We start from the raw sequence: 27,068 nt of genomic DNA on the forward strand, positions 1-27,068 counted from the left end.
TTGGGAAAAAGTAGATTATAACAAACATCGAGGTATAGTAAAATTTTATGTGAGTACTAACTTAAGTTTAAATTCTGTCATTGTTATTTTACCTACTGATTTTTCTTTCGACGATTAATAATATTTTCAAAATGTGTCATAAAGAGCACTGCAATGATTCTTAATTGCATATATTTTTTTTATGGGTGAAAATGGTATGGTAACCCCGCCTGCGCTAACGGTATACGCTTGTGGAGTACCAGTGAAGAGTGATCGATGAGAATGGAAACAGGCCAGTTAGCCCATCATGATGAATTCATCAGGAATTAACCATGATAGTTTCTAGGGAGAACCGCGTGGAGGTCGACCTGGTTGGGTATATTGCTAGCAATGGGATTCTCAGTCTCCATTACTAACAATCCCTTCCCCCCACCCTTATTTGCATATTGCGTCATCCTGGTGGAATTTGGGATGTATATTCTGGAATAGAATACCCGTGGATCTGCCCATGGCATCGAGTAAGCAATTAAAAAGAAAATTTGTTCAATTATCTGTTGAATCAACGAATTCAAGATTATGTATTGCTTAATAGATAAATAGGTATATAAAAACATATCTATCAATATGTTAATAATATTATATTTATGTGCGTATATATATTTATGTATTTTATATATATTTGTAATATTCGGTATGATATTTATTATTATGTCAATTTATATTAATAGGTTAGTTTAATTTCTGTGTAATGTATGTTCGCCGTTACTGCCTTCAAACGCTTTCTGTTTTTACCTAATGATTAGTTTCTAGAGAATGCTATATGGTATTAAGCTTGCCACTTGTAGAAATTTTATTGTGTAGTAAAGAATAAATAAATAAATTACGCGGGGATCTAGTGAACCTATATTGCTTTTAATCAATGCTTTTTATGTATTTTTTGGGAATTCACAAAGTGTTTTAAAGTGTAGGCCGTAATATGACACTTTTTACTTGTTCGTTAATTCTTAACTTTTCTTAGAAGACTGTTAAACACTTCAAAAATAAGTAATTTTATAACTCATATTTTATAATTACTTGAATTGTGATTGTTTATAACACTTGAAAGTACATTGCAATGCAGTGTTAGGTTTCTCTCTCTTAACTACTTGGTGAAGATCATAAAAACTTGTTACAATGTCACTTTTACTTAATGACTGCATGTTTCAACTTTAGTGTGTATATGTGAGCTTCACTTTTATGACACCTCTTTAATAGATTGAAAATTTTCCAAGTAAAGGAAAATTTTAAAAAGTTGCACCGTTTACAAGTCATAGCATGTTTTAATAATACTAGTTGAAGTAATTGTATTTAACCGTCTAAGTAATAGTATTATTTGATAATATTTTAACTAATACTGTAAGGGTGAAAGTAGGGTTGTTTGTTACCTTTTGGCGCTTTAATGGCTTAACCAATTTCTATGAAATTTGGTATGCAGTTACTATATGGGATGGAGGTCATAGGCTACTTTTTAGCCCGATTAGTGAACATTATATTACAAAAAAAAATTGCTATAAATACTAAAATTTTGCATGCCATTGTTTTGGTAAAACACGCATGTTCATAACATATTATTACTAGCATTTGTACACCGTGTTTTTCAGCAAATAAATAATTATTATTATTCATATATCCCGGTTACGCGGACGAAGTCGCGGGTAAAAGTTATTATTTAATAATATATATATTGCGAAGGGAATTTACTAATATTAGTTAATATATGCAATTCGATTTTAATATATTTTTGTGTATGTTTAATGTTTTTTTTTTATTGTAATTTTATTTATGAATTAACTGACTTCTGTTAGCAAGTGAAAATTTTATTCAAAACATAAACAACATTGAATACTAATTCAGAACATGAAATCATTATAATTTGCACGTGGACTTAATTTAGGCCAAAACATGTGTCATCTCTTTCTATAATTGGAACTAGATAGTGGCTTGTAGTAAACAAACACACTTGTATTGGTTCGCTATTTGAACACGCAATACACCACAGAAATATCTTACGTTGGAGAAGCCTTTAGATAACAGTTGGCAAGTGAGTTTTTCCTGTCCCTCTTATCTATTCAACGTGTTCTTGATGTAACTTGCATGTTTGTTTGTGCCATGTGCCGTATTAATTGGACTTTATGTAATACAATGTGCAACGATGCTATTTCATTTCGTAACTGTAGGCAGAACTTTGAATATCATTATATACCTTACACGTATCAAAGTAATTACCTACTACGTTAAATCATTCTATGAATTTTATCAATAAGATATTATCCTACTATAAATGTGAAAGTTGGTAAAACATGTTTGAATGTTTGTTGCCTAAAACAACTAAACGAATTTTTATAAAATTTGGAATACAGGTAGATTATGTCTTTACCTAATTTAAATAATGTATATACTGATTCATGCGGACAAAGCCGTGGAAAACGGCTAGTAGTTACTTATGATGTTTTATTTTGGGTTCAATGTTTGTATAATATTTTAATAAATAAAAAAAGTATTTTCAGAAAAATAGAATAAAATTAATTCAGTTAGCAATTTATTATATATAAAAATGTTTTCTGTTATTCTTTATACTTACTGCGTCATGTCACATGTCATACGTTCAAAAACGAATATGGAGTAAAATAAAATTGTAAAATTATTTTTGAATAGTAGTAATTTTAGCTAATTTGTCTATAACAGATAAAGAAAATAGGTTGTAACAAAATTATTAAAAAAGCAAACCCTTTTTCAACCGACTTAAAAAGGAGGTTCCCAATTCGTTTGTATTTTTTGTGTTTGTTATCTCATAACTTTCAATTACTAACTGATTTGTTTAATTCATTTTATATCTGAAAGGATAAAAAATGGATTTAGATTGATCTTATATAAACTTTATCAAAATCGGTTGTATTGCCACAATTGAAGTCGGTTTTATTCGTGGAATTCGATCTTAAATTATTATTAAATTACAATTGCATATAAAAAAGTTTTTGCTTTTAAAATCTTTTATTCTTGGAAATGATAAAAAAAATATATACCTACTGTATATAAATATTGCGAATGATGGGAAGGTTTAATTAAATGCAAACATTACAAACTACGAATATTTTTCCTCATCATGCGAATAAATAGGTAATGCAATATCAGAAGAATGTACATCTAAAACAAACAGAATCGAGTGCTCCCCAAATATTCAGAATGTTTAGCTAATTGAATTGTTGTGTTGTTATACATCTAATCGCCGTGGGAATAGTACATTTAATATGGTACACTTTGTACTTCTAGACCAACAGCATTTACATGGAGTAGGAAAAGCCTACAATTAAATCTATGGAAACAGGTTCAATTTGGTTACTTTTATATTTATATATTTGTTACCTCAGAATGTTGTCATTTATAAACCAATTTGTAAAGTTGAAAGGATATACTTTAAGATTGATCCTGAAACAAAAAGGGGCTCAGTAGAGTTTTTTAAATCAAAATAACGGGATGTGTCATGATTGAAATTGGTCCTTTTTTGTTCAAAAGATTTTATTCAAAAGAAAAACAAACAACTTCAATACCTACAATGTTTAACATAAAAAATACTATATAATAATAATAGTTCATACATCAGCTTAATAAAAAAAAATAGTTATTTCCAGTCTACACGGTTGGCTATGAATAATAGATCTATGTAAATCTTGCGGTTCACCAAAAACCGTCGCATACATCAAAGGCTGTTTATGCCATCCTCAAGTCATGTTTATAGTCGAATTTTTTTGCTTGTTCAGGGCGTAAAAACAGTATTTTAAAAAAAAAGTTATAAAAATCGATTGATTATGTTTTCAACAATTTTACAAGTGGTGCCTTGGATTGGTACACAGATGTATCTATCATAATTCTAGAACAGTAAATGGGATTCTCAGTATTAAATTTCCGAAAATAATGTATGAGTATAGCCTATATTATTCGTCTATAATACAGCTTTCTATAGATGAAAGAATTATTAAAATCGGTTAAATATTTTTTTATTTTATCTATTACAAATAAACAATCAAATCTTTATAATATTAATATTGATAAATCAGGCAAATTCGCCAGTTAGATCTAATAGCAACATATATAATAATGATTCTCATCTATAAAGGTCTTAATAGTATATTGTGTAAAAGATTTTCCACTTGATATTTTTTATTAACAATTTGAATAAGGCTTAAACAGTTCACATTGTTTAAATAATTACTAGCAATAACATTTTAACCCTCAAACAATTAAATTTGCATATGGTAAAACAATTTCAATATAACTTACATTTTATTATAATGAAAAAAAAAAACATGTAGGTACGATTGAAGTAAACACATTGCAATTGTTTTGCATAAAATGCAATTATAATACATTGAAAAATTACAACCATTGTTCGTTTAATTATGCACAGATTAAAGTAATAATAAAATTATACAATCACAGAAATTATCGCGACACGCAATTTTTATTTTATGCGTTAACATGTAGCCAATGGGAGAGGGTTTTTTTATACCACTGAGGTGGCAAACAAGCATACGGCCCACCTGATGGTAAGCGGTTACCATAGCCTATGAGCGTCTGTAATACCAGAGGTATGACGCGCGCGTTGCTGATCCTGAAGAAACCTCTTTAACCCCCTTTGAAGAACCCCATACTGTAGTCTCTTGGGAAAACCTCAGCGGGTGCTCATTCCATTGCCGATTGCCGGTTGCCGATCTTTTAAGTATATGCAAATTAAGTGTACAATTATACCGTGCTTAGAGCTATTAACATGCTAAGTTCTGTTACTTACGAGTAGATAAACAATAGTTATCACGCATAGACGTAACAAGTGAGTTAAAGTTGTTCTGGCGACCGACAGGAGAGTTCATTGCATATATTTCAAAAAAGATTGATGAAGAGATATAAACATATACACAAAAATTAAAGGCAAATTAATACCATTTGTTTCATTTTAAATCGATTATATATTATATATCTTTTTCCATTCCAAACATTTTAACAGGTCAGTTAGCATATCGTAACCTTGAATTCAGCACCATAGTTTCGTGATGGTTCCACGTGGAGGTCGACCTAACAATATTGCTAGCAATGGAATTGGTATTCCACATTATTAAAAAAAAGCTAACAATTCCTTCCCCCTAAAGTAAAATTAAATATGAACGAAATGTTTGGAATACAAAATATTTCGTTCATATTAAATTTAACGTTGATTATTTGAGCTGTGAACACGCCAAGAGGTAACAAACAAATGAACAAATTCACATTCCCACTTATAATATTAGTAAGGATATCAAGACAAGATCGTGACCGGGGTGCAGCCACCTGGTGCCGAGTTGACTGGTTATAAAATTCTTTAAATAGCAAAATGAACGTATGCCATTGTTTTATTAACATGGCATTTTCCTCTGTTCGTCAATATTACGGCGATTTCATAGTGAAAAGATTTATACCTGTTTTGGTACCGTGTTGATTTAGACATATGTGAGCTTGATGTGCTTTTATGTGGGAAAAATCTTCATTACACTTAATTGTTTTTTTTTTTTTTAATATTTATTATGAATAGTAATTCTTAATTATTTAATGTTAAAAAAGAGAACCAAAATTATTAGCCTTCAGTCAGGCGGCTAACATAGCAGTCTCAGTCGTATGAGATCTATATCGTAGTCGTATGAGAGAGTATCTAATGAGATATGAATAAACAATAAATTAAGATTAGTAATGATCTTATTATTTTCTATTACTTGATTATGTTGGTGTGGATTTAATACTTGAATTGAATGGATAACTTTGTCCTAGAAAATTGTCTAAACAGCAGAATATGATCGACATAATTAGCAAGATTTCATATTTTTCTAGATTATTTAGATGTGACAAAAAGTTTTGAGCATTAAAAATTGGTTACCATTATCCATCAGGTTAGGTCAGGGCCGGCAGCTTCCAATTTCTTAAAGAGTTTTTTTTCTTTTCCATTGCTGTTTTTATGGTTTATTTTCTTAGTCTGCTTTTACCACGATCAGGGTATGAAAACAGCGTAGTGATACTTTGATATATATTGATTTCTTTCACTGTCACTATATAGAGTATGCATCTTCGTATGATAGCTGTCTTAGAATATAATTAGAAATGTAGTTACGTATTTCTATCACGTGATTTCGAAACATAATTGAATATTTAGGTAACCATCAAACTGTCTAGTTGAGTTTTCTTTTTATACAACTTAGAATGGCCAACAGACTGACGGCCCACCTGATGGAAAGTGGTAACCGTCGCCTATAGACATGAGCAGTATCATGGATATAACAGCGTATACTGTTTTGCCCATGATACCCCCCATGCGTTGCCATATCTGAGGACTCAGGTGTTATTCCTCTGTACCCTGTAAATTCACGCCATATCCCACCCTTCAAACGGAAATACAGCCATGCAAACACAGCTGCTTTACGGTTGAAACACGAATGGGACAGAGGTACCCAAGCAATCGACTTTTGTACAAAGTCTCCCTCTGACATATTGTAAGTAGCTGTTACTGTCTACGTATAATTTTAATTTTATAACGTAATATGGTTCAGCGATATATTACATACCTGTCTATCGTATAGATCTGGAAAATTAGTTCCGGCTTCGCTTCACGGATATCATTTTATGTACAGCTACAGCATTAGTGATATAAATATACTCATATACCACCATAATAGAACAAGTCATCGTGTTTTATTAATTGCAAAAAAGTTGTTAACGATTGGCTTAATTGGATACTTGTTGCACAGTTAAATTACTGCTAATGATAGCAGGCTGTTAACTTAGAGGTAAATTGTGTAGCTTATGTATGTTTTCTGAGTGGAATTATATTTTGTAGTAAAATGATCACAAAGTGTGTAGAAGTGAGGTGCGACACTGGTATCAATAAAAATAACGACAGCATTGACGGTTCTTTTCTTTTGAAAATCGCTTGAAAACGTTTACCCCTTTATTCATTAAAAGGTCAAACCTCTCATAAACTTATTTTAGTTATTGAACGGTTTTGTACTAAATTCTTAGTTTGAATGAGATAAAAAAATAAATAAAAAAACTAAAATATGTTTGTAAGAAGTTTTAGTTTTTTTTTTAATAAGGGGGTTATTTTGTAACGTATTTTAATGATGGATTAAGTCTAAGCGTACAAATTTTTGTTCTTTCCTTACTAATATTCATTTATTGTAAACCTGCTAATACTACTGCATTTGTTTAACTACATTCGCAAACAGTTTTGTATAGTCCGTATCAATAGAACTTAATGTGGAGCTAACCAATTTTTGTTGAAATTATCATAGAAACGGTCTATATGAAATTAGGAATAAATTGTAACCGTCAGTTTATTGATTTTTATTTGTATTACAATTGAACATCAATTGTTTTATGATCAGGTCAGTTATTCATTTGTTTATTTTATAATTTATTTCTAATGAAAAAATAAAATTTGTTGTCTTGTATACATACTTCTATATATGTTATATATAGCCGTGTAGATACCGGCATAGAATGGGCTACCCCTTTCTTTCCCGTAGGTGTCGTTAGAGACGACTAAGGGTACTTGTGGTGGAGGGATAGGCAACAGCGTCTCTCTTGAAACATCACCAAAAACCAAACTGCTTGCAACTACTGGCAAAACCCCCCTTCTGGGAGAGGCTTTGTTCAGCAGTGGACAATTAACGGTTGCTGCAACAACATATATACTTCTATATTCTAGTTCTTGTTCTGCACTCTTTTTTAGTTTCTGGATTCGAATATGCTCTTTGTAATGTGGGCATGTGTAAGAACTAGAACTGTTTTAAAACAGCGATCTATCGACTGCTATTTTCGAAGTGAGAGATGTGGGGATCCTTATTGTCTTTATTATTATAATTGCGCAAATCACGTCTGTACGTCAGGTGATAAATAATCTAAGCCGGATATAGGTATACGGTATGTACTTCAAGTCTTGCCAAGAGATTTTCCGCGATTGAATGCATATTTACGCGGTATGTGACTAAAATAATTATGATACAAGTAATAATTTAAAAAATACCACTTGGATGACATATTCCTTTTGATTTTAAGTGTTTAAGGATATTGATCGTTTACCTGTTAGAATGATTTGAGTATAAACCGAAAGATTTAAAGAGAAAAATGAGATAAATGTATTATTTCCAAAACATTGTATTTAAATCCAAATTGCAAATTGAAATCCTAACTTTGATTTTTGATGGTTTAATGAATATTTTAGTTAATTTTAAATGTCATATTGCTAACATTAATTATACAAATAACATTTTTGTAATTTAGTTCATGTAAGAGTAGTAGGTACCTATATATTTGGTAGAATTTGAAACAGGTTCAGCTAATTCCTTCAAACAGCCCCGGGCACTTGTTTTTGTGGAAACAGGATTTGAACTACACCAACCAGTTTTATATGTCACCTTGACAGGGTTTCTAAACTTTTATTGTTCTCTAATTGTACATTGAGGGATTAATATTGTTTTGTTTTTTTTGGCACAAATGCTAATGAATTAGTTAACGCATAGAATGTGATGCCTATGGTCTTTTATTGGATTATGGTGGAATTGTATTTGCTTGCGCTATCTTAACACCAGTGAGTCCATCGTGACCAATTCGACCAGTAAAAACCACAATATTTTCTATGAGGAACAGCCTGACAGGTCGACCTCCACTTGTTCCCTTCTGGAAACCATCGTAAGATCGTTCTGGTGTATTTATCACTATGGGATAACTGACCCGCTCTTTTATTTTCACTTATCATCCCTCACTGGTGCCCCGCCGGTGTATACCGATAGCACGGGCGGGGTTACCATTCCATTGGATGATCCATTAAAAAAATCCTATGGTAGGTGTCTATTATACGTTGCTATACCAAAGACCAACTACCCTTCAAAATGAAATACTGTAGTTAATAATTGCTTGGCGTATAACATTTTGTTTCCTCAAGTCATTAATTTGATGCGATCCTTTGGCATAAAATCAAATCAAACACACGTCATGCCAATGCAATTTATTAAAGAATTTATATCTTTTTATTTACTGTAATTCCCCAATAACCTAGGATTTGTAGTTTAGACCTTAAATTGCACGGAACTTGGGGTTTTCCAATAATGAAATAAATAACAACATCAATAAATGCAACTTCAGATGTTTTGTTAATCTTACGGACATGCAAAATGTCATGTTTTATACTTATTATTATATGCATTATGTATTATAATGCAATTGTAATTTACTTAACAACTATAAGTTGTTATCGTACTAACATGGCGCTTTCAGTTAATAGGATAGTACCTATAAAGGCTTAATTATTTTTGGATTTCACCTCACGTTCCTTTGAGAAGAAAAAACATTTTCCCTGATAGAACGCTCTTTTATAATAGTGCTAATGATTTCGATTTTAGCATAGTCATATATTTTACTACGGGGAAAGGGATTGTTAGTAATGGAAATATAACAGTCCCATTACTAGCAATATACCCTGTTAGGTCGACATCCACGTGGTTCTCCCCTGGAAATCATTTTTGGTTAATTCTTTATGAATTCGTCACTAATGATTCGTCGGATCAACTGACCTATTTCAGCTTCACCTATCATTTTACTGGTATATCGATAACGCAAATGGGATTACCATTCCATTATCACCCACTACAAAAATATATTTCACTAATTATTATTACAATAGTATCCTTGTGTTGATTTTAACAGTTTGTAGGCGGGACAGCTTTAGAACTGTTACAGCGCTATAAGGTTTATTGATGGATAATTATACTGTTATTAATGCTTATTTTGACAACCCAATGCACATTAAACGGATCGTTTATCAGGCCGCCTGTGGTTTTTATCCGTCTATTAGTAGAGACTAGTTTTGGTTTTTTTTTTATTTGAATGCTTATTCAATGGAGTTTAACTTTTTAATATGTTTATAATTAATATTTTCAGCTCTTTCAATATAATTACAGTTAACACAACTGTAATATGTAAACATGTAAATAGACAAAAATGCATGTAGAGAATCATGAGTTCTCTAACTGCTATTGCACGATTTCTTACACTGATAAATTAATTGTGTTTTAGTATTTTTACTTCTTCTATTATTTTCGTCCTCTGATAACATAAGTTTCTAGGCCGCTTTCGTTCGCTCCCTTATGAAGGCTTTACGTGTTCTGTAAAGCACAAATTGATAGTAATTATGAAATGGCTATGAATGAATAAACTTAAATTTGAATTCGAAAAATTCAGAGTTTTAGGCTGAGGTTCTATTATGGGATCTCCGCTAAATATTTTTACTAAATTACGAGAACTTCAGTAACACTACATAATATCAGGAAATTGGAATAACAGACTAACATGAAGCTTTTGTCCAATGACCGCAACAGAACTACGTTCATGAGTAACACCTTAAATGGCGAGTCGAATTGACGAAATGCCGTGACTCTGCTGTTAATCCACGAAGGACGGTGAATCATGTGTAACTAACACCACTAAATACGCAAGCTGAGTAGCGGTATTGATCTCTACCGGAAATATCTCATGTATATACTTTAATCAAACAAAAAAATAATTGTATTTCGTCATCAAAACATGCTATAGGTCATGTACGTGGGCTTCATGGTAAAACCGATCGATTTATTTAAACTGATAAGCGTCTTTATTTCACCAGAGCCTTTCCGCCCATATTATAAAAGGTATTTGTTTACAAATCTTCATGAAAATGATGATTATTTATTGTCAGTCGTTAACTGTTTGCTGCTGAACATAAGCCTTCCCATAAAGGGGAGTTATGCCAGTAGTTGCCACGCTTGGCAGGTGGTTTATCAACCGCAGTTTGGCTTTGGTGATGTTTTAAGAGGAACGTAAAAAGAGATTATAAAGTTTAAAAATTGTAATTTTAATTTTTTGGTGTATTGTGTATGGTATATAGTATATTTGGTGTATGGTGATAATTCTAATGTAATGGGAAATTAATACGTAGTTTTGTCACACAAAATCGTAAAGAAATTTTAAAAGTATACACAAACAATTTTCGATTCTAAAGATTTAACAAATTTATATTGTTCAAGATCCCTATCAATCATGTAAAATAATACATAAAATGCATTTTACATATTATAGGTTACTTGTTCCATATTTTAAATACCAAAACTTATTAGAAACATTATAAATATTCATTAAAAACAAGTTGATGCCAGGTAAATTACACTATAAAATGTAGTTTACTTGGCATCAAAATACACATATTTGTTATAGCAATGCCTAATATGTTCTGTCATGCATAGTTTTAACTTTTTCTGAAGCTATCATTATAATTAACATTCACGTGTATGCAAATGCTCTTTGACATCTCGGAAAAACCCTTACGTTGAACGTTTTTAACAATAAGATACTTTGTCCTTGTCAATCGTAGATTTATTTGTTCCCACAGATTCTTGCTTCGTTACCCCAGACCCATCCGGCCATATCTAATGTGCTATTCTTTTACGCAGTTATAGTTTCCTCGAAGTCATATTATTATGCTGTACCTTTTAATATTGATGATGTACAACCTCAGATTCCGGGTTAATAATTTAAATTCATTCACGTATATTTTCTACTACATGTATACCGCGACTTTGCCTACGCGAATCATTATTTTTTGTATGTGTTCAGTTAGGAGATAACTAATTTGTCAAATCAACAAAATTTCATTAAAATTCTTTTAGAAGTTTTTACGTGAAAGAGTAACGAATATCCATTCATCCTCATAAACTTTTGCATTTATAAGAGTAGAAGGTTTCAAGAGAGATCGCGATCTGTCTTGGAATCATACACTTTAAAGCTAGAGTCATTTATTAATAATACGTACATTTAAAGGCACGTGCGATCCTTTTAAAGTCTAATTCCGTCATCTTAAAGTATATTATACTTACTGGAAATCATTAGTTATGGAACACACAGTCACTGATGATCTTAACACTGATGCTAATGAGATTAAGTGCAGATTAAATCATTCATTAACAATCAACGCGATCTGACAGTACAATATTTCAAAACTAATTAAAGACTTTGTTTATATGAATGACAGTAATGAGGTCGTTTTGTAGACCGTGACCTGTGCTCTCTGCGTTTTAAAAATAATTTTTGCTTGAATTAAATAATTGTAAATCATAGACTGCTCTGAAAATGTTTTAATAGTCAATTATAAGAATTAATACCATTATTAATAATATACATATAAAATACATTAAATTAAATCCTCTCGATCTAAACGGATATTGTGCAGAATTCACTCTGCGCTACACAACACGACGTAAATTTTATTTTATTATTTTTTGCTTGAGAAATGTCTATCCGGTTGTGTTCTTTCAAGTTCATATGGTTCCTTATCCGGGTCGCTGGCCCCATTGTTATTTTAGTTTTCGCTTTTTGAAATATCTCTACGTCATAGTCTGGACTGTATACCTATAAATTAGATCAAATTATCTCTCCATCTTGGTTTATTTGTTGTACTTAAATCCGTCTCGATGTTTTTTTAATGAGTGATAATGATAACCCAGCCTGCGAAATCGGTTATATGCTGGCGGGGCATCAGTAAGTCCATCGTGATGACTTCCACTAGAATTAACTACAATGGTTTCTAGGGGGAACCACGTGGAGGTCGATATAATTGAGTGTATTGCTAGCAATGGGTTACTTATTAACAACACATTTCCTCGCTCTCGATATATGTTTATCAGATGAAGAATTTACGAATTTAACGTTTGTGTGACACAAGTATTATGATTGAACTAATTTTTTTTTAAATTTTCGATAAGGCATAGTATGTGGGAGAAATAATGATTATTGGTAATAGGGATTAACAACCCCATTGCTGGCAATATACCCTGTCTGATCGACCTCTTCGTGGGTCCCCTTGGAAACCATTGTGATTGATTTATTGTTGAATTCGTTTCGATGGGCTAACCGACTTGTTTCATTCTTACCTACCACTCCTTACTGGTGTCCCACCAGCGTATACCGATAGCGCAGCCGGGGTTACCTTTCTATTATCATTTATTAAAAAAACAGGCATAGTAAGTAGTTTTTTTTTTCTGGAGTTAACGCAAACGATATACTATACACATTACATGACAATCAAGCGTGCGAGCTGTTTGATAATAAGCGGTTACTGTTAATAATCGCTTATTATCAGTAACTTACTGATAGTTTGTATATAAGAGAACGAGCCTGCGGCATCAGATGACTGATGGTGCAGATTTTTATAGACCTTGAGGGAACCTACTAAATAGTAATAGTAGTGTATAAAACTGTAGATAGTTAAAACTATCTACTGCTTAAAGTTTCTCTTATTTAAAATTTGCTACTAATTCCTATCAGTGATGGGAATTTTAAGATGTTTTTCTAGCGATGTTTTTATCTCCTCAGGATGTGAAGTGTATTTTCCGAAGGAGATATATAAACGATATTTCGCATTTGTATGAGTAGGGTATAGCCACAAATTATGCTGCTGCGCCGTTTCTTCCTCATTGTCACAAAATCTGCAAACTTTTTGGGTATAATCCTAGTTGGGCCATATGCTTATATAGTTTTGCAATGTCCAGGGACAGTCCTTGTTAATTACACACGCATTATTTTTAATCAAAAAGAGTTAATTTCGAAGGGTACATTTTATAGGAGGTTCAAAAGTTCACTTGTACTGACTGTACTTTCGTTAGCAATTTCCACAGTCACATCTAAAAATAAACAATGGTCATCGTGAATAATAATATTAAGTCAATGAGTCAGTCCAGCTGTCCCGTCTCAGTTCAAGTTCGTCACACCATGTCATCACATAACAATTACGTGTCACACCAAGTGCAGATCTACATGTTAATGATGTCATTGCGGTTTGAGAGTAACTTTGATCGACATTTCGGACAGTGATGAAGTCATTATATCGTGTCGTCACGCCTACAAAATCAATGTTACGTCAAGTCATTCAAGTCAGTGACGAAATGAACATAAACACAGATGCGCGTATTTGTTGCGTATAAAATTGAATTGTTATTAACTGCGTCATTATGTGCACATTTGTCTCGTAAAATGCATTTTACGCATTATAAAGATTTTGACTATTTTTCTCATATAGGCAGCGACGATCTGTGTGGCCATCAACAATTGACGGCATTTAAGATTAATATAAGTTGATAAGTCTGTATAATTAAAATGTTTATTATTATTTCGAAACATAGTATAGTATAAAAACATTGGTTTTGATTACGATTAAGATATTTATATATATTCATCATTCTTATCACATCAGTCTTTATTTTTTCAATGCTGAACATAACTCTCTTCTATAGACTGTCATAAAGAACAGGACCATTTCTTATGGCTGACAGTTTACTATTGGGAGAATTTTGTCAGTAGTTACTAAACTTGGCAGGTGGATCGTCAACCGTAGTTTGCCTTTTAGTGGTGTTTTAAGAGGGACACTGCTGTTTATCCCTTAACCATTAAAGTTTACTTAGTCGCCTCTTATAACGCCCACGGGAAAGGTAGAAGTAGCCTATTCTATGTCGCGACCACACGGCATTAATTCTTTTTATATTACATACTATTAAAGTGCAAATTATTGTCCACAATAATACATTCGAGAATGGAAAATTATATGTACATAGATGAAAATTTGAGATAGGAAATAGAGATGGGCAATCCACCTGGGTGGGTTTAAAGTCTGGTGGGTAAAAACCGGGTGTTTTGGGTTTATTGGGTTTAAACCCCATAAACACCCAAATTTTTGGGTGTTTATGATTTTGTACTTCATCATCGTCATCTCAGCCGCAAGACGTCCACTATACTGGACATAGACAATATTATTATGCAGCCTACAGAATAAAAAACTTTTAATTTGATTTTGAGTTTATTAAGAAAGAGATGAAAGTAAAATGTAAAACTACAGTCAATCACTGTCAGATTCAGAGTTATTACAAGCGATGAATTGTATAGGTTCGATAGGCTCTATTTCGTCTAAACTGTTATGTTCATTTACTTGCTCAATGAAAGCTTCTAAGGTATTTTCTTCATTAAACTGAATGTCCTCGCATTCAGCTTTATGTTTAAGATTCCAGTTATAACAAATGAATGAAATTTTTTCAGTTCTTTCAGTTGTAAGTCGATTTCTTTTGTTATTATGTATGTAGCCTTGGATACTAAAGGAACGCTCAGTGGCTGCCGAAGTACAGGGAGCTGATAGAATACGAATCGCTACTTTGCTTAACTCAGTGGAACCACAAATACCTTTCCACCATATTAGGGGCTCAATGCTATCTAATGAGCTCCATACAAATCCTCTGGCCCAAAAGTTTTCTTTAGCTTTATAACACGCCAAATCTGCCATTACATTTGACAAACTTAAGTGTTGGCTTAAATTGTAGATTAACTCCATACCCTTAAGTTCTTCCTCTTGAGTAAGTTCGACTCCTAGAGTCCTGGGGTCTAGAATATATGCTGCAAAATGTATTGGCCTCATTGCCATATTGCATCTTGAAGATACTGATGTTAGAATCTGCTGTTTGCTTTCTTCGCTCAATGTCGAAATCTCATTTAATGCAAAACGTATCTTAGCTTGTACATCTCTAAATGTAATGTATGTGCGATGCAAACGATTCTGGTCGCTCTCTAAGTAAAATATGCTTTCAGTGACTGGTTCCAAAATACTTATACATTCCCCTGTCTTCGTCCAGAAATCATCACTTAGAATTAAATCTTTAATATCTCTTGAAATTACCACATCTTCTCTAACTGTTAATATTTGCAAAGCTATCTTATTTGCTTTCAAACTTTTTAACGAAGTAACATGACTTCCCCATCTTGTAGCACAAGGCAATTTTAGTGTTTGTGTAGAATCTTCACCCTGCCTTGATTTTATCAACAAGGAACTTAATCGTTGACTCCTTTTAACAGTTTTTATTATATTTATGGCTTGCATAATAAACACAGTTACTTCTTGTATCTTTACAATATCTTGGCACAACAAGTTAAGGATATGTGCACAGCAACCGAGAGGAACAACATGTGGATATTTGAGTTTTGTTAATTCGAATGCCTTTTGTATATTTCTAGCGTTATCGCCAATAAGTACAAGAAACTTATTTGCTCCATACACTTTCATTACTTTTTCAACTTCTTGGCTAAGGTATTCACTAGTGTGAGGATTACTTTCTGTATTCAAACTTTTAACGTATGCAGGTTGAGGTTTTGATATAAGAAAGTTTATTATTCCTTCATTTCTTAAATTAGACCAGCCATCGCACTGAAGGTGTAAGTAACTACAAGCATTTAGTTCCTCATTTAACTCAAAACGCATTTCTCTATATATTTTATCTAAGTATTTTGTCGCTAAAGCTTTACGTGAAGGTATTTTAAATTTTGGTTGCAATTTTTCGAAAAATTGTATCCATAAAGGATGTTGCACCATCGATAATGGCGTCCCTGTTACAAATATAGCTCTCGCTAATTCTGTTTTTATATGATCATCGGTGTCTTGAAACTCAGCATTTATTGTAGTGTTAGCAGACGACGAGGGGCTTATAAAAGAATCATTTGTCTCTATCTCTGACAGTCCAGACATTTTGGTTTTGGACGAGCTATCTTTTATAAGTTTCATAGAGTCTTTTAATGTTTCTGGAGATTTTGGACAAGTGATAAGATGTTGAAGCATTTTGGCAGCATTACTGAATTTGTAGACCTTATTACAAAGCTTGCAAGAAACAGACTTGTTTGGTAAAGTACGGTAGTGCTCCCATATGCGTAAATCTTTAGGTCTCCCCATTGAACCTAAAAAAATGAACGATGATTAGTTGGTCTGACGAAAATTCAACAATAGAGTGCCTATTTTTTTACAATGATTATTTCTTGTTATTTACAATAAATTTATTAAAAAAATAATAAAATAAATACAAAAAACCTTTGTAAAATTACATCTCCTCGGAGGATTAAACGCAGACGCTAGTTTATTATCGTATTGTTCTGTATTTTTCTCAGCAACTTCTTTAATTCGATTAGGTACTTACGCATATTATGTTAAAAATAAATATCTAGTACACATCTTAGGCTATCCACCATTATTATCCAATGACGACTCTCAGCTAACTATGCACTATCATCCAAAATAAACGTGTATGGAAAATTTTATCCCAGTCGGTTGAGGATTGAGGATAATTGCATCAACATACGAACATACCTACATACTTTTATTTACATAACGCAAGCTAAATAAAAGCTTGTAATAATACATCTAATTTTAAGTTAAAATTGTTAAGTGATCATGATATAATTGTATCATTCAAAAATCCACTTACCTTTAATTATTTCTTGTTAAGTATAAATATTATTTCAAATCTGCTCCCTTAATATGCACTTTTTTACTGCTTTTCCTACCTAACACGTTACCAGGAAGTCACGTTACCAGAGTCAGAGTAATAGTGAACACGTTTGACAGTGATTGTCGTCGCCTCATATTCAGCGTCGACGAATAGGGGAATCCCCAGTCATAATGTATTGCATGCGTGGCGGTCTTACTTCAAATCCATAAACAAAGAGATAATTACAGAACTCGATACTAGATGGCGCTGTTTTTGTTTGAAGAAAGTTTGCGGGCTAAAATACATAGAATTTCATCAATGACTTCCACAAAGAACAACATTTCTGTTTTTTCTAAGTCCGTATCTCTTCCGTATATTTCATAAGATATAAGCTTGGGCTACATTGTTATGCAACGTGATTTTGTCGCTGTCTTGCTAGCAGGGTTGACAGATATACGATTTAAATCGTACTCATACTATTATTTGTCTATTTTTTAATGTACGATCGTAAAGATTATGATCGTAATTCGCACAAAAACATACGACTTTTTGGTTACCTGGCAACATTTTTATTATGAAACGAACATGCTCACATCATCAGTCACATGCAACAATTTATTGGGGATTTCCCCTTCACATCTGGCAGTCCTGCTTGCTAGAATATAGGTAAGTCAGCCACAGTTACTGACGATCGATATTTAAAGGGTATTGTTTTTGTGCTAAATATTTCATAAAAACGTTATTTAATACTTTGTGGATTATTAATTTAGTTGATAATCACTGGAAGTAAAATGGATGCTAATTTGAGAGATCAAGATCTTCGTATAAAACAGTTAATAAAAGAAAATCTACGTAAGTACTCTTTTTATACCTAGGTAGGTAAGGTATAATAAACACAAAAAGGTACTTAGATCGCGTGTGTTCGAAGCATTTATTCTAATAAATTTAATTTAAAATTGTAGAAAGAAAAAAATGTCTGCCAAGCCGTAGCCGAAGCCGATCTCCAAATATATTTGGCGATAGTGAGACCCAGTGTCCAGATGATTTACCCAGCGTCGTCGCAACAAAGAAAAAAACGAGGATAAAGTAAAAGAAAATTTACTGAAAGAAGAAACAAACTGTTCTAAATGCTTAATTTATGGAGAAGAGGATAAAAGAAATGAGTATTTCGGACTGTTAGTGGCTCAAGAATTTAAATATATACGGCCATGTGTGCGAACGAGGTGTTATGAAGAAATTTTAAAGTATCTACGGGAAGCAAAAGGCCAACATGTTGATCAACTGCAACATGAAAACACTGAAAATTAATTACTTTCATTTTATTATATATAGATTTTTAAAATTTCCTGAAATATTATTAGTTAACGTTTTATTTAATATTGTAGAATTGATCAATACAATTTATAAAAATAATTTATTGGTATTACTTACATATTTTCAAAAAAATACGTAAAAACCTATTTTTTTGGGTGATTATGGGAGTTTATGGGTGTTTATTGGGTTTTTACCAAAGCACCGGGTTTAAACCCGGTGCTTTGCCCATCTGTAATAGGAAACGTATAAATGGACAGCGAAGGGCGTTCGTGCACTTGTAAATTAAATACCTTATAATTTGATCAAATAGAAGGTCTTAACGGTACAAAATTGCACTTACTATTTGCACTTTGCGCTGCTAGTACAAATGACTTAAATATACATTTTTAAAAGTTAATACAGTTTTGATTGAATGAATAAGTGTATTAATGAAATCATGCGCATAGATCACATCGAAGGTTTCTCGTGACTTAATAAATGTCTATGTACTTAGATAACTTATTTTCAAACGAGTAGTTTCCAGGTGCTCTATAATGCATTAGTAAGATCTAAATGCATTTTCACCTTGACCCCCGGTGCCCATTAAAAATATCGGCGTATCATCTGACAGTTGATGTATGGTGTGCTCCTAAGTGTTGGTGAAGTTAACGCTTTATTTGGCCGCGTCACTCCCACGCCGCTGTGCGTTACGCCTAGTGATGAGGTCGCTTTGATGCACAACACGTGCGTGCGCCTACGCATGACATACACGGCGAGGTGTATTTAGGCCTTCTACACACGTTTCGTATTGATGGAAATAATAAATATTCTTCCAAGAATATTAGTCAGTCCTGTAATTATCTATTCTACTTCCTATTGATTTTATGAATTTGTAAAGATATTTGAATGTTTGTTGTTAGTCAATTATGTTAACATGGCTATCCGGATTTTAAGTGAATTTAATAATAAGATGACCATAGTCCTGGGTTTATTTAAATTCTCGTAAGGTCCGCGAGATACAACCAATATTATATGTATGTTCAAATTTTTCATAGTATATTTTTGTTCACATGGAAGAATCTATTATTGTCTCACTTAGTAAACTACACGACTACGACATGAGTTTTTTAATCGTCTATATATCGGTTATCTCAGAATGGACACATTTAAAGTCTTTTTCACCGATGTTGTTTTTTTGTCAAAACAATAAAATGTAAACCTATGTAGTTGAAACTAGTTATTGATTTATCGATTTCTTTTTAAGAAATCCTTTTATAGGCAGAGCTTTTGATCTCTGACCCTGAAAGTCCCATTTTAAATATCAAATTTAATAGTACAGTTCGTGACTACAAGTACGTTTCTAAAAGTCTACAGTTTCGATTAAACGTTATGTATAGAATATAAATTTATCTTTATAGAATCACCCCCTTATTCATAAAAATGATAAACTTCTCATAAACCTATTTTAGCTATTTAATTACTTTGTCTTTTTCTTATGAGTTAATTTCTCAATTTGAAAGACATTGTGAAAACACTAATATCTAAAGTAGGTTTGTAGGTTTTAATTTTTATGAATAAGGGAGTTAGATAGTCAAGATTATAACAATGTTTGTAGTTGGAATAACTCTAACCATAAAAAAAAAAAGGATGTACACATCTTATTCTCGTTATTTTTTTATTGAGGTGAAAATGGTATGGTGTACCAGTGAGCGATGTTAGATAAAGATAAAGTTAGCTCAGTTGGCCCATTTGTGCAAAAGTAATGATGCCCCCATTACTAAAAAGCCATCTTTAATATAGGATGAATTTGTTAGTATGATAACAGGCATCCTGCCATCTACGGGCTTTTTTTTTGGAATTTTAATGCGATACTATGTGTGTATAAGAATTAAAATGTACGGGCGGAGTCTGCTATTAAGACGAGTCACTCACTCATCTTAATAGAAGATGAGTGAGAGAATGGCCAGCGAATAGACGGCCTCAGCCGTCTTTATGGTTGTCCGTACGACGATCGACCGCATCGTTTGTAATCGGACTAATGTCAATCATTCCAGTGCCATAATAGCTCATCGTACACGGGAATCGAGTGGGTTTTTCTGAGTAGTATTACGCGGCAGCCGTCATGCAAGGATATCATCGGAATACGAATTCTGTTTGTATTTATATCCGATGCCATAAAACGATGGAATACCCGTGTGCTAATTGCTTTGTTTGATTGTCAATAACAGGATGATTTTAGGGGATTGAAATAATCGTACTAATAAATATATAACATGTAAATAAGAAGAATAAATGTCTGCCCTCAGTCATAAAATTTCGTTTTTGAATCATCGTATTGTTTGGTGGTGGAAGGTAGATCAGTCACCCAGCCTCCAATCATGACTATATGTGATAAGTAATAAGAAAATTAATGATCTATATACGACAATTTATATTTCTGTAAATTGTAATGGGGTATTTTCAATAAAAACAAGTATAACAAAAGTATTACAAAATATATACGGTTTTTTTTTATATCTTCTGATCCCATATTATTTTTATTACCATTAAAGAAAGCTGTACATATTCTTGTATTGTTCGTCTAATAAATATGCCTGGTTAATTCTGTTTTTCTTTTTGCTTTTTTTTTTGCATTTTTAGTCAAACTATAAACACATATATACGTAAGTTGTTGTAGAGATGGAGTTAGATATATTTCAATCGGAATAATTAAAGGTAAAGCAGCTGGCCTCATTTATAATTAATTCACAATTAAAATTTTGATCTAGTCTTATAGCACACACAATTGTGTCAGTCAATATCTATTCGTTTTAAAATACCTTCAACTAAATAATACACGTGTCGTGAGTGCCCTTTCAAAGGCGTGGCCATTCGACCAGGTGAGCGCAATGTCTACACTTATTCCATAAGAATAGATTGGGTGGAAGTGACATTCGTATACTTTTCTTTTTGAATGAAGAAATGCCGTCAAAACTTATTCTTCATCCCCTCAAATCTCGCACAGTTTGTGAATCACAAATTTAATATTAAATTTTACAATATTTCGTGATTAATGTTATTATCTACGTCTGAGTGAGCGAGATGCACGTTCGCATTGTGGTGTCTGTTGTTTGTGAGCCCTGAATTAAAGGGACACCAGTTGGATGCGAGCTGTCAGCTCACAAACTTAATTATTAAAGAGGGCCACTTCTACCCAGATATTTGTTTTTATGGTTTTTCTTGATCGCCCGACGAACTGTGGTCCGCCTGCGCCCTTGCCAGTTGTTAAGGTTCCACTGATTTGCCGACAGATATATATCAGCCTATAATTACCTGATCAAGTATCGATAATTATGTGGAACATAATTATTAGAAACGGGTGCCAGGAAATGTCTTGCGTTAATGGAAATATATTTGGATAATAAAAAAAAAATACCAAATTCAATCGTGACAAATACGTAAACTCTATGTAAAAAGGATTTTTAATATTCAATTAGAATTCGTGAATGTTTTAAACCGCTTATAAACTTTACTGTTTACAAAGTTTGTAGATACGGCAGTAAATTATTTTGAATAAAAAAGTAATCGTTCAAATTGCTTTGAAATTGGTGTTAGTTGAATTGCGTTTACTTAGTTTAACGGTTTACCAATGTCCTGAGACTGCGGTTTTATCGAAAACGAATCTGTGACCGTTTTCTGCATTCGGCCTACATTTTCATACAAATACTATGCAATAGGTGAAAGTTCCTTGATTATGTCTTATTATGGTTTGATACAATTCAACATCAAACTCAAACTTTTTAGAAACATGAAAATAACATTCAACATTCTAGTTTTTTAATTTTTTTTATTTGAATCTGTATTATTATAATTGGTTTGGGATATGTGGAAAAAATGATTTATAAAGAATGACAAAAAAGGTGTACCTAAAATACGTAAGGAGCTGGGGATGTATAGGTATAGGTACATATCGAAATTGTGAAAGCAGTTAAGAGGTTTTTGCAGCGAGACAAATATAAATCGGATACGAATGAATACTAGAATTGTACTCATATGTTTATTCCACAAAAACGTTACAATGTGATCCATCTGTATTCCTATTATAAATAATTCATAGTCAATGTATTTAATAAGGTTATATTTTTAGATTTCCTACAAAATACTCTAATTTGAGTGACATGATCTCATGTGAATTTCTCATAAAGATTATCGGCGCTGCCAACTTGTATCAAATTTATGAAAAACAGCAGCTGTACCTACGTCGGTTGTAATACCAATGTGCCAAGGCTGATCGAAATTCTACGAGTAAATGACTCATGACTCCGGTTTAATTTGGCACGTACAGTAAAATAAACATAGCGTTCAGAGAAATGACATTAGACCAAAATGATTATGATCGCACGATGGTTATACTGTAATATAGTCGACTGTATTAAGGGCTTGATATTAATAATAGTATATAAATAAGATTTTATTTCGCAAAAAATAAACAAACGTAATAAATTTAATATGGGATTCATAATGGAGTAAATCCTATCAATTGCATAAAGTATTATAAAAAAACTTTCATTTAAAAATGACTACGTGATTATTACGAAAAGATGATGATGAAAAATATATTTTAACAAATTGACTACGAGTACATTACGTGAACCAGATTATGTTTCTAGTTTGCAAATAAGTACTAGTATTAACACCGGATTTCGGTTTGATATACTTATTACGAATAATACTGTGTAACTTGGGTAAGTGCTAGTTACCGAATTTCCTACATGATAGAGATGTAAGGGACTCGTGTGGGTGAAGTCGTGGGCAATAATTAGTAAATATAATATTTTTGAACCTTACCATTCTATACTTTGTGCAGCAATTTGCAATTAATATATTGCCAAGTCTATAATTATAAATAAGTGCTAGTCATTTATTTTAGTTTACATAATAACTAAATAATTTGATTTATTAACTTTATATGGACAAATATAATTTACCAATAATTAATAATTAGGTTTTTATTACCCTAGATGGAGTGACTGTGAAGGTCTAGCCAATGAACATAAATTTTGCTATATTAACATAGAAATTATTTACTAAACGATATTAGATAAATCCTAAAGATCTGTTAAATAGATCGAGGGAAGTACAATACAATGACAAAGGAGAAAATAAGAAAGGAGAGCTAATTAAATAATTATATGTGTACACGCTTGATCTCAGCACAAATCGTGTGAAAAGACACCAAACAACAAGATTAGTAATGAGAGTTTCATTACTAAACACATTATCTTATGTTTATTGCACAAAATCTCTCATCTAAACCATTAGTTTGTCATTATTTTCTATTTATTGTCATTGTCGATAATATTGTATTTTTAAAATAGTTAAAAATAATACATAAAAATAGAGGTTTTAAATTTATTCATTTGGTAATTTGGTTTGTTAGGTCCTGTCTTTGCCAGTTTTGAAACAATTTTAATAATCCTTTTAGCAATATTACTTTACTGTCGTATTGGTCCTAAATTCATGTTGTCACGATTAAAGTTCCATTTTAAAGATTTTGCAGAATATATTCTTAAATTATTGTTGAAGAAAATTATTGTTATTAGGCTTTGTTATTATTAGGTACCGATTATTGCTTAAAATTATTAAATTTTTTTGGCTTTTTAGATTTACGGTTTGGAGACGCGATATTATGGATATGTAATATTATACAGGCAATGGATATAGTATTCTTAGGGGCGATCAGCTTGTTTGTAACTTTAAGTCGTTTAAAATATGAATCTTTAAAATAGATACTTAATACCTAGTAAATTTGTTTAAAGATAAATTAATAATATTTATGTACCAGATATAATTTGTATCAACAAAAACTTAACATAAAAGTAATAATATTAAAAATCAAATTAAAAAGTATTTATTTCAGTAACACAATTGACATTATTAATCTAGCCGCTGACGCCTCTTAATAATTCGAGTATGTAGTAATATTATTAATACAAAAACCTTTTTTAATTTAGCAGTTTGATTTACCACTGTTATTTTGATAAAAGGACAAGATTAACAAATTTCAAGTGGTAAGTATATAAAAACATTTTAAAGGCCCTCTACGATACGTTACAGTTGCGATTGATACTCGTAGCATAGTGCATTGAGCCAGTTAGTTCGTTGCACTCGGTACAAAGAAATTATTGCGATGGAATTGTTGTAATTGTTTCAAAGTTGCTCATATTAATCCACTTGAGTTTCTTCTATAAATACTATATTCTGCAATGTGCAACAAATCTATTGATGTTTACATTCATTGTGTTTGAAGAAATATACTATTATTGGATAAGTCTTGATTTTTACACTAACATGGTTCTGTTTGGTCGATGACCAACATTTCAATTTTTTTTTAAATTTTTTAATCTAAATTCATACCGTATGGTCTCGGCATAGAATGGCCTACCCCTTCTTTCCCGTAGGTGTCGTAAGAGGCAACTAAAGGAACTTAGTGGTCGAGGGATGAACAGCAGCGGCTCTCTTAAAGTATAACCAAAGCCTAACTGCGGTTGTCAATCCGCCTGTAAAGCGTGGTAACTACTGGTACAAAACTCCCCAAAGGGAAGTTAATGGTTAATATGGTGATAATGAATTTTTATTATATTTTTATACTATATCTAAATCTATATACATAAGTAACCATACGTCATAAATTGAATATCTATAAAATTAATGTGATACTATCACTTGTATACATAATTTTTTAAAATGTGTTGGTACCTAATATTATGTCAGTATTGTTTTTTCTCTAGACATAAGCATTCCTAGCGAATATACTTGTCAGACAAATTATCTTGTTTAACCAGAAATTGTTCCCGATTGGATAAAGACAGGACAATCGCGTTCATTGGCGTCCAATGCAACCCACTGATGGCATTCTTAGAATCTGCTATTTTTAATTTACGAGCCCGAGCCTTGAGGGCAGTCCAAGTGCCAACAGGAAAACAATAGTCTCTGTACTTGAAGGCCTATGGTTAAAACATTAAAAAAAGATAGTTACATAATAATTAAACGTATGTCGAAACTCGTATATAGAACATTTAAAGCCTTGTCACTTCTCTTAACTCTGTAATCTATCCCTGTAGACAATCTATCGATAGAATCGTTATCGCTAGCTAATCTATGAAATAGAATGAGAAGGGAAAGACAGGTGACTAGTTTTTTCTCATGAGATCGCTAACCGTAATGATTTTATTGATAGTTTTGTTTGCCATTTGTCTAATATAGGATTACAATCCTAGAAAAAGTAAAAGTAATGTATTAGGTAAAAGCTGTAAAAGAGAGTTGTAGCTTTTTTTACAGTGTGATGGTTACTTGATTTTGCCCTTGAAGATGTATTGCAATAAAAATATCATGATCATCACCTCTAGAGTTCGTCGTTCATAGTTGCATATAGGTCTCCCCCCATATTTCGCCACAAAATATGGATCTGGGTCACTTCCATCTATAGACTCCTTGCAATATATTTAAGGTCGTTGCTTCATCTCGTCAATAAAAAAAAAAAGAAAAATATATAGTTTAAAAGTATTCCATGTGCGTTTAAAAATAATAAATCTTAATTATGATCTTTAGGCTATAATATCATTTTGTAAATTGGTATAGATTATGTATTGGTGTCTGTACTTATGCGTCTTTATATGGCTTTGTATAATAAATTTATTAATATCGTACTTGCGGCCTGTCACGCAAAATGACTACGTCAGTTGTACGACTTATGGTATGCACGAAATAATGCAAAATGTTCAGATTGTGTGCTGCGAACCGAGCAGATTTTTTTTAGAACGTGACGGTTTACTAGCTTAAATAAATATTTATATATTTAATTTTATTTAAGTTTTACCAAATAATAACATGCAAATTTATCACTATCAGTATGAGCTCATATTATGCTATATAATTGAAGAACGGACTTAGCAATTATTCTGCAGTACGTAGAAAATTTATCGGGTCATTGACTCGTTCATAAATGATCAATTGTTATGTTGCCGCGCCTATTACTGCGTTCCTGATACGGCACTGTTTGCAGGGAAAGGTTAACGTAAACAACGATATTAATTGTTGACTAGCAGTTTGTGTTTGGTTTGCCGGTGGTTATTGGGTGACTTTTATGTGCCTTTTTTAAATACAGACAGTCTTCTAAGAGATCTGGTGTATCGTATTAAGCTATATAAGATATATTTAAAGGATATCATTATAGAGTGCAGTTTGTGATGTCATTACTCTGGATTAATTGGTTTTTGATAAAATTGCAAATAAATAAAGTCACGCATAAAATATCTTGAATATCTATTTTGTCTTGTTTGATAGATTTTCCGCTTCTAACTTTTAAAGGGATTTGAATTTGTCTATATTTTTTCTGTGTGTTTTGGTAAATTTTGAGAGTTATTCTTACAACCGATAGGG

At 32.1% G+C, this 27,068-nt stretch overlaps 2 protein-coding genes across 2 annotated transcripts in view; one reads left to right on the top strand and one right to left on the bottom strand.

Moving 5' to 3' along the window:
* LOC113512184 (N-alpha-acetyltransferase 15, NatA auxiliary subunit) overlaps positions 1-27,068 on the top strand; it is a 119,099-nt gene that overhangs the window by 69,015 nt on the left and 23,016 nt on the right. The gene's annotated exons all lie outside the window — the stretch shown is intronic.
* LOC128200403 (uncharacterized) lies at positions 14,694-18,207 on the bottom strand. Its single transcript, XM_052893780.1, has 2 exons — positions 17,352-18,207; positions 14,694-16,827 (listed from the first exon to the last, which is right to left on the bottom strand). The coding sequence occupies exon 2, from the start codon at positions 16,820-16,822 to the stop codon at positions 14,951-14,953; it is 1,872 nt and encodes a 623-aa protein (XP_052749740.1). The 5' UTR covers positions 16,823-16,827; positions 17,352-18,207; the 3' UTR covers positions 14,694-14,950.

The sequence above is a fragment of the Galleria mellonella genome, unplaced genomic scaffold (assembly GCF_026898425.1).
Source record: "Galleria mellonella isolate WM207_F2 unplaced genomic scaffold, CSIRO_AGI_GalMel_v1 utg184, whole genome shotgun sequence".
NCBI lineage: Eukaryota > Metazoa > Arthropoda > Insecta > Lepidoptera > Pyralidae > Galleria > Galleria mellonella.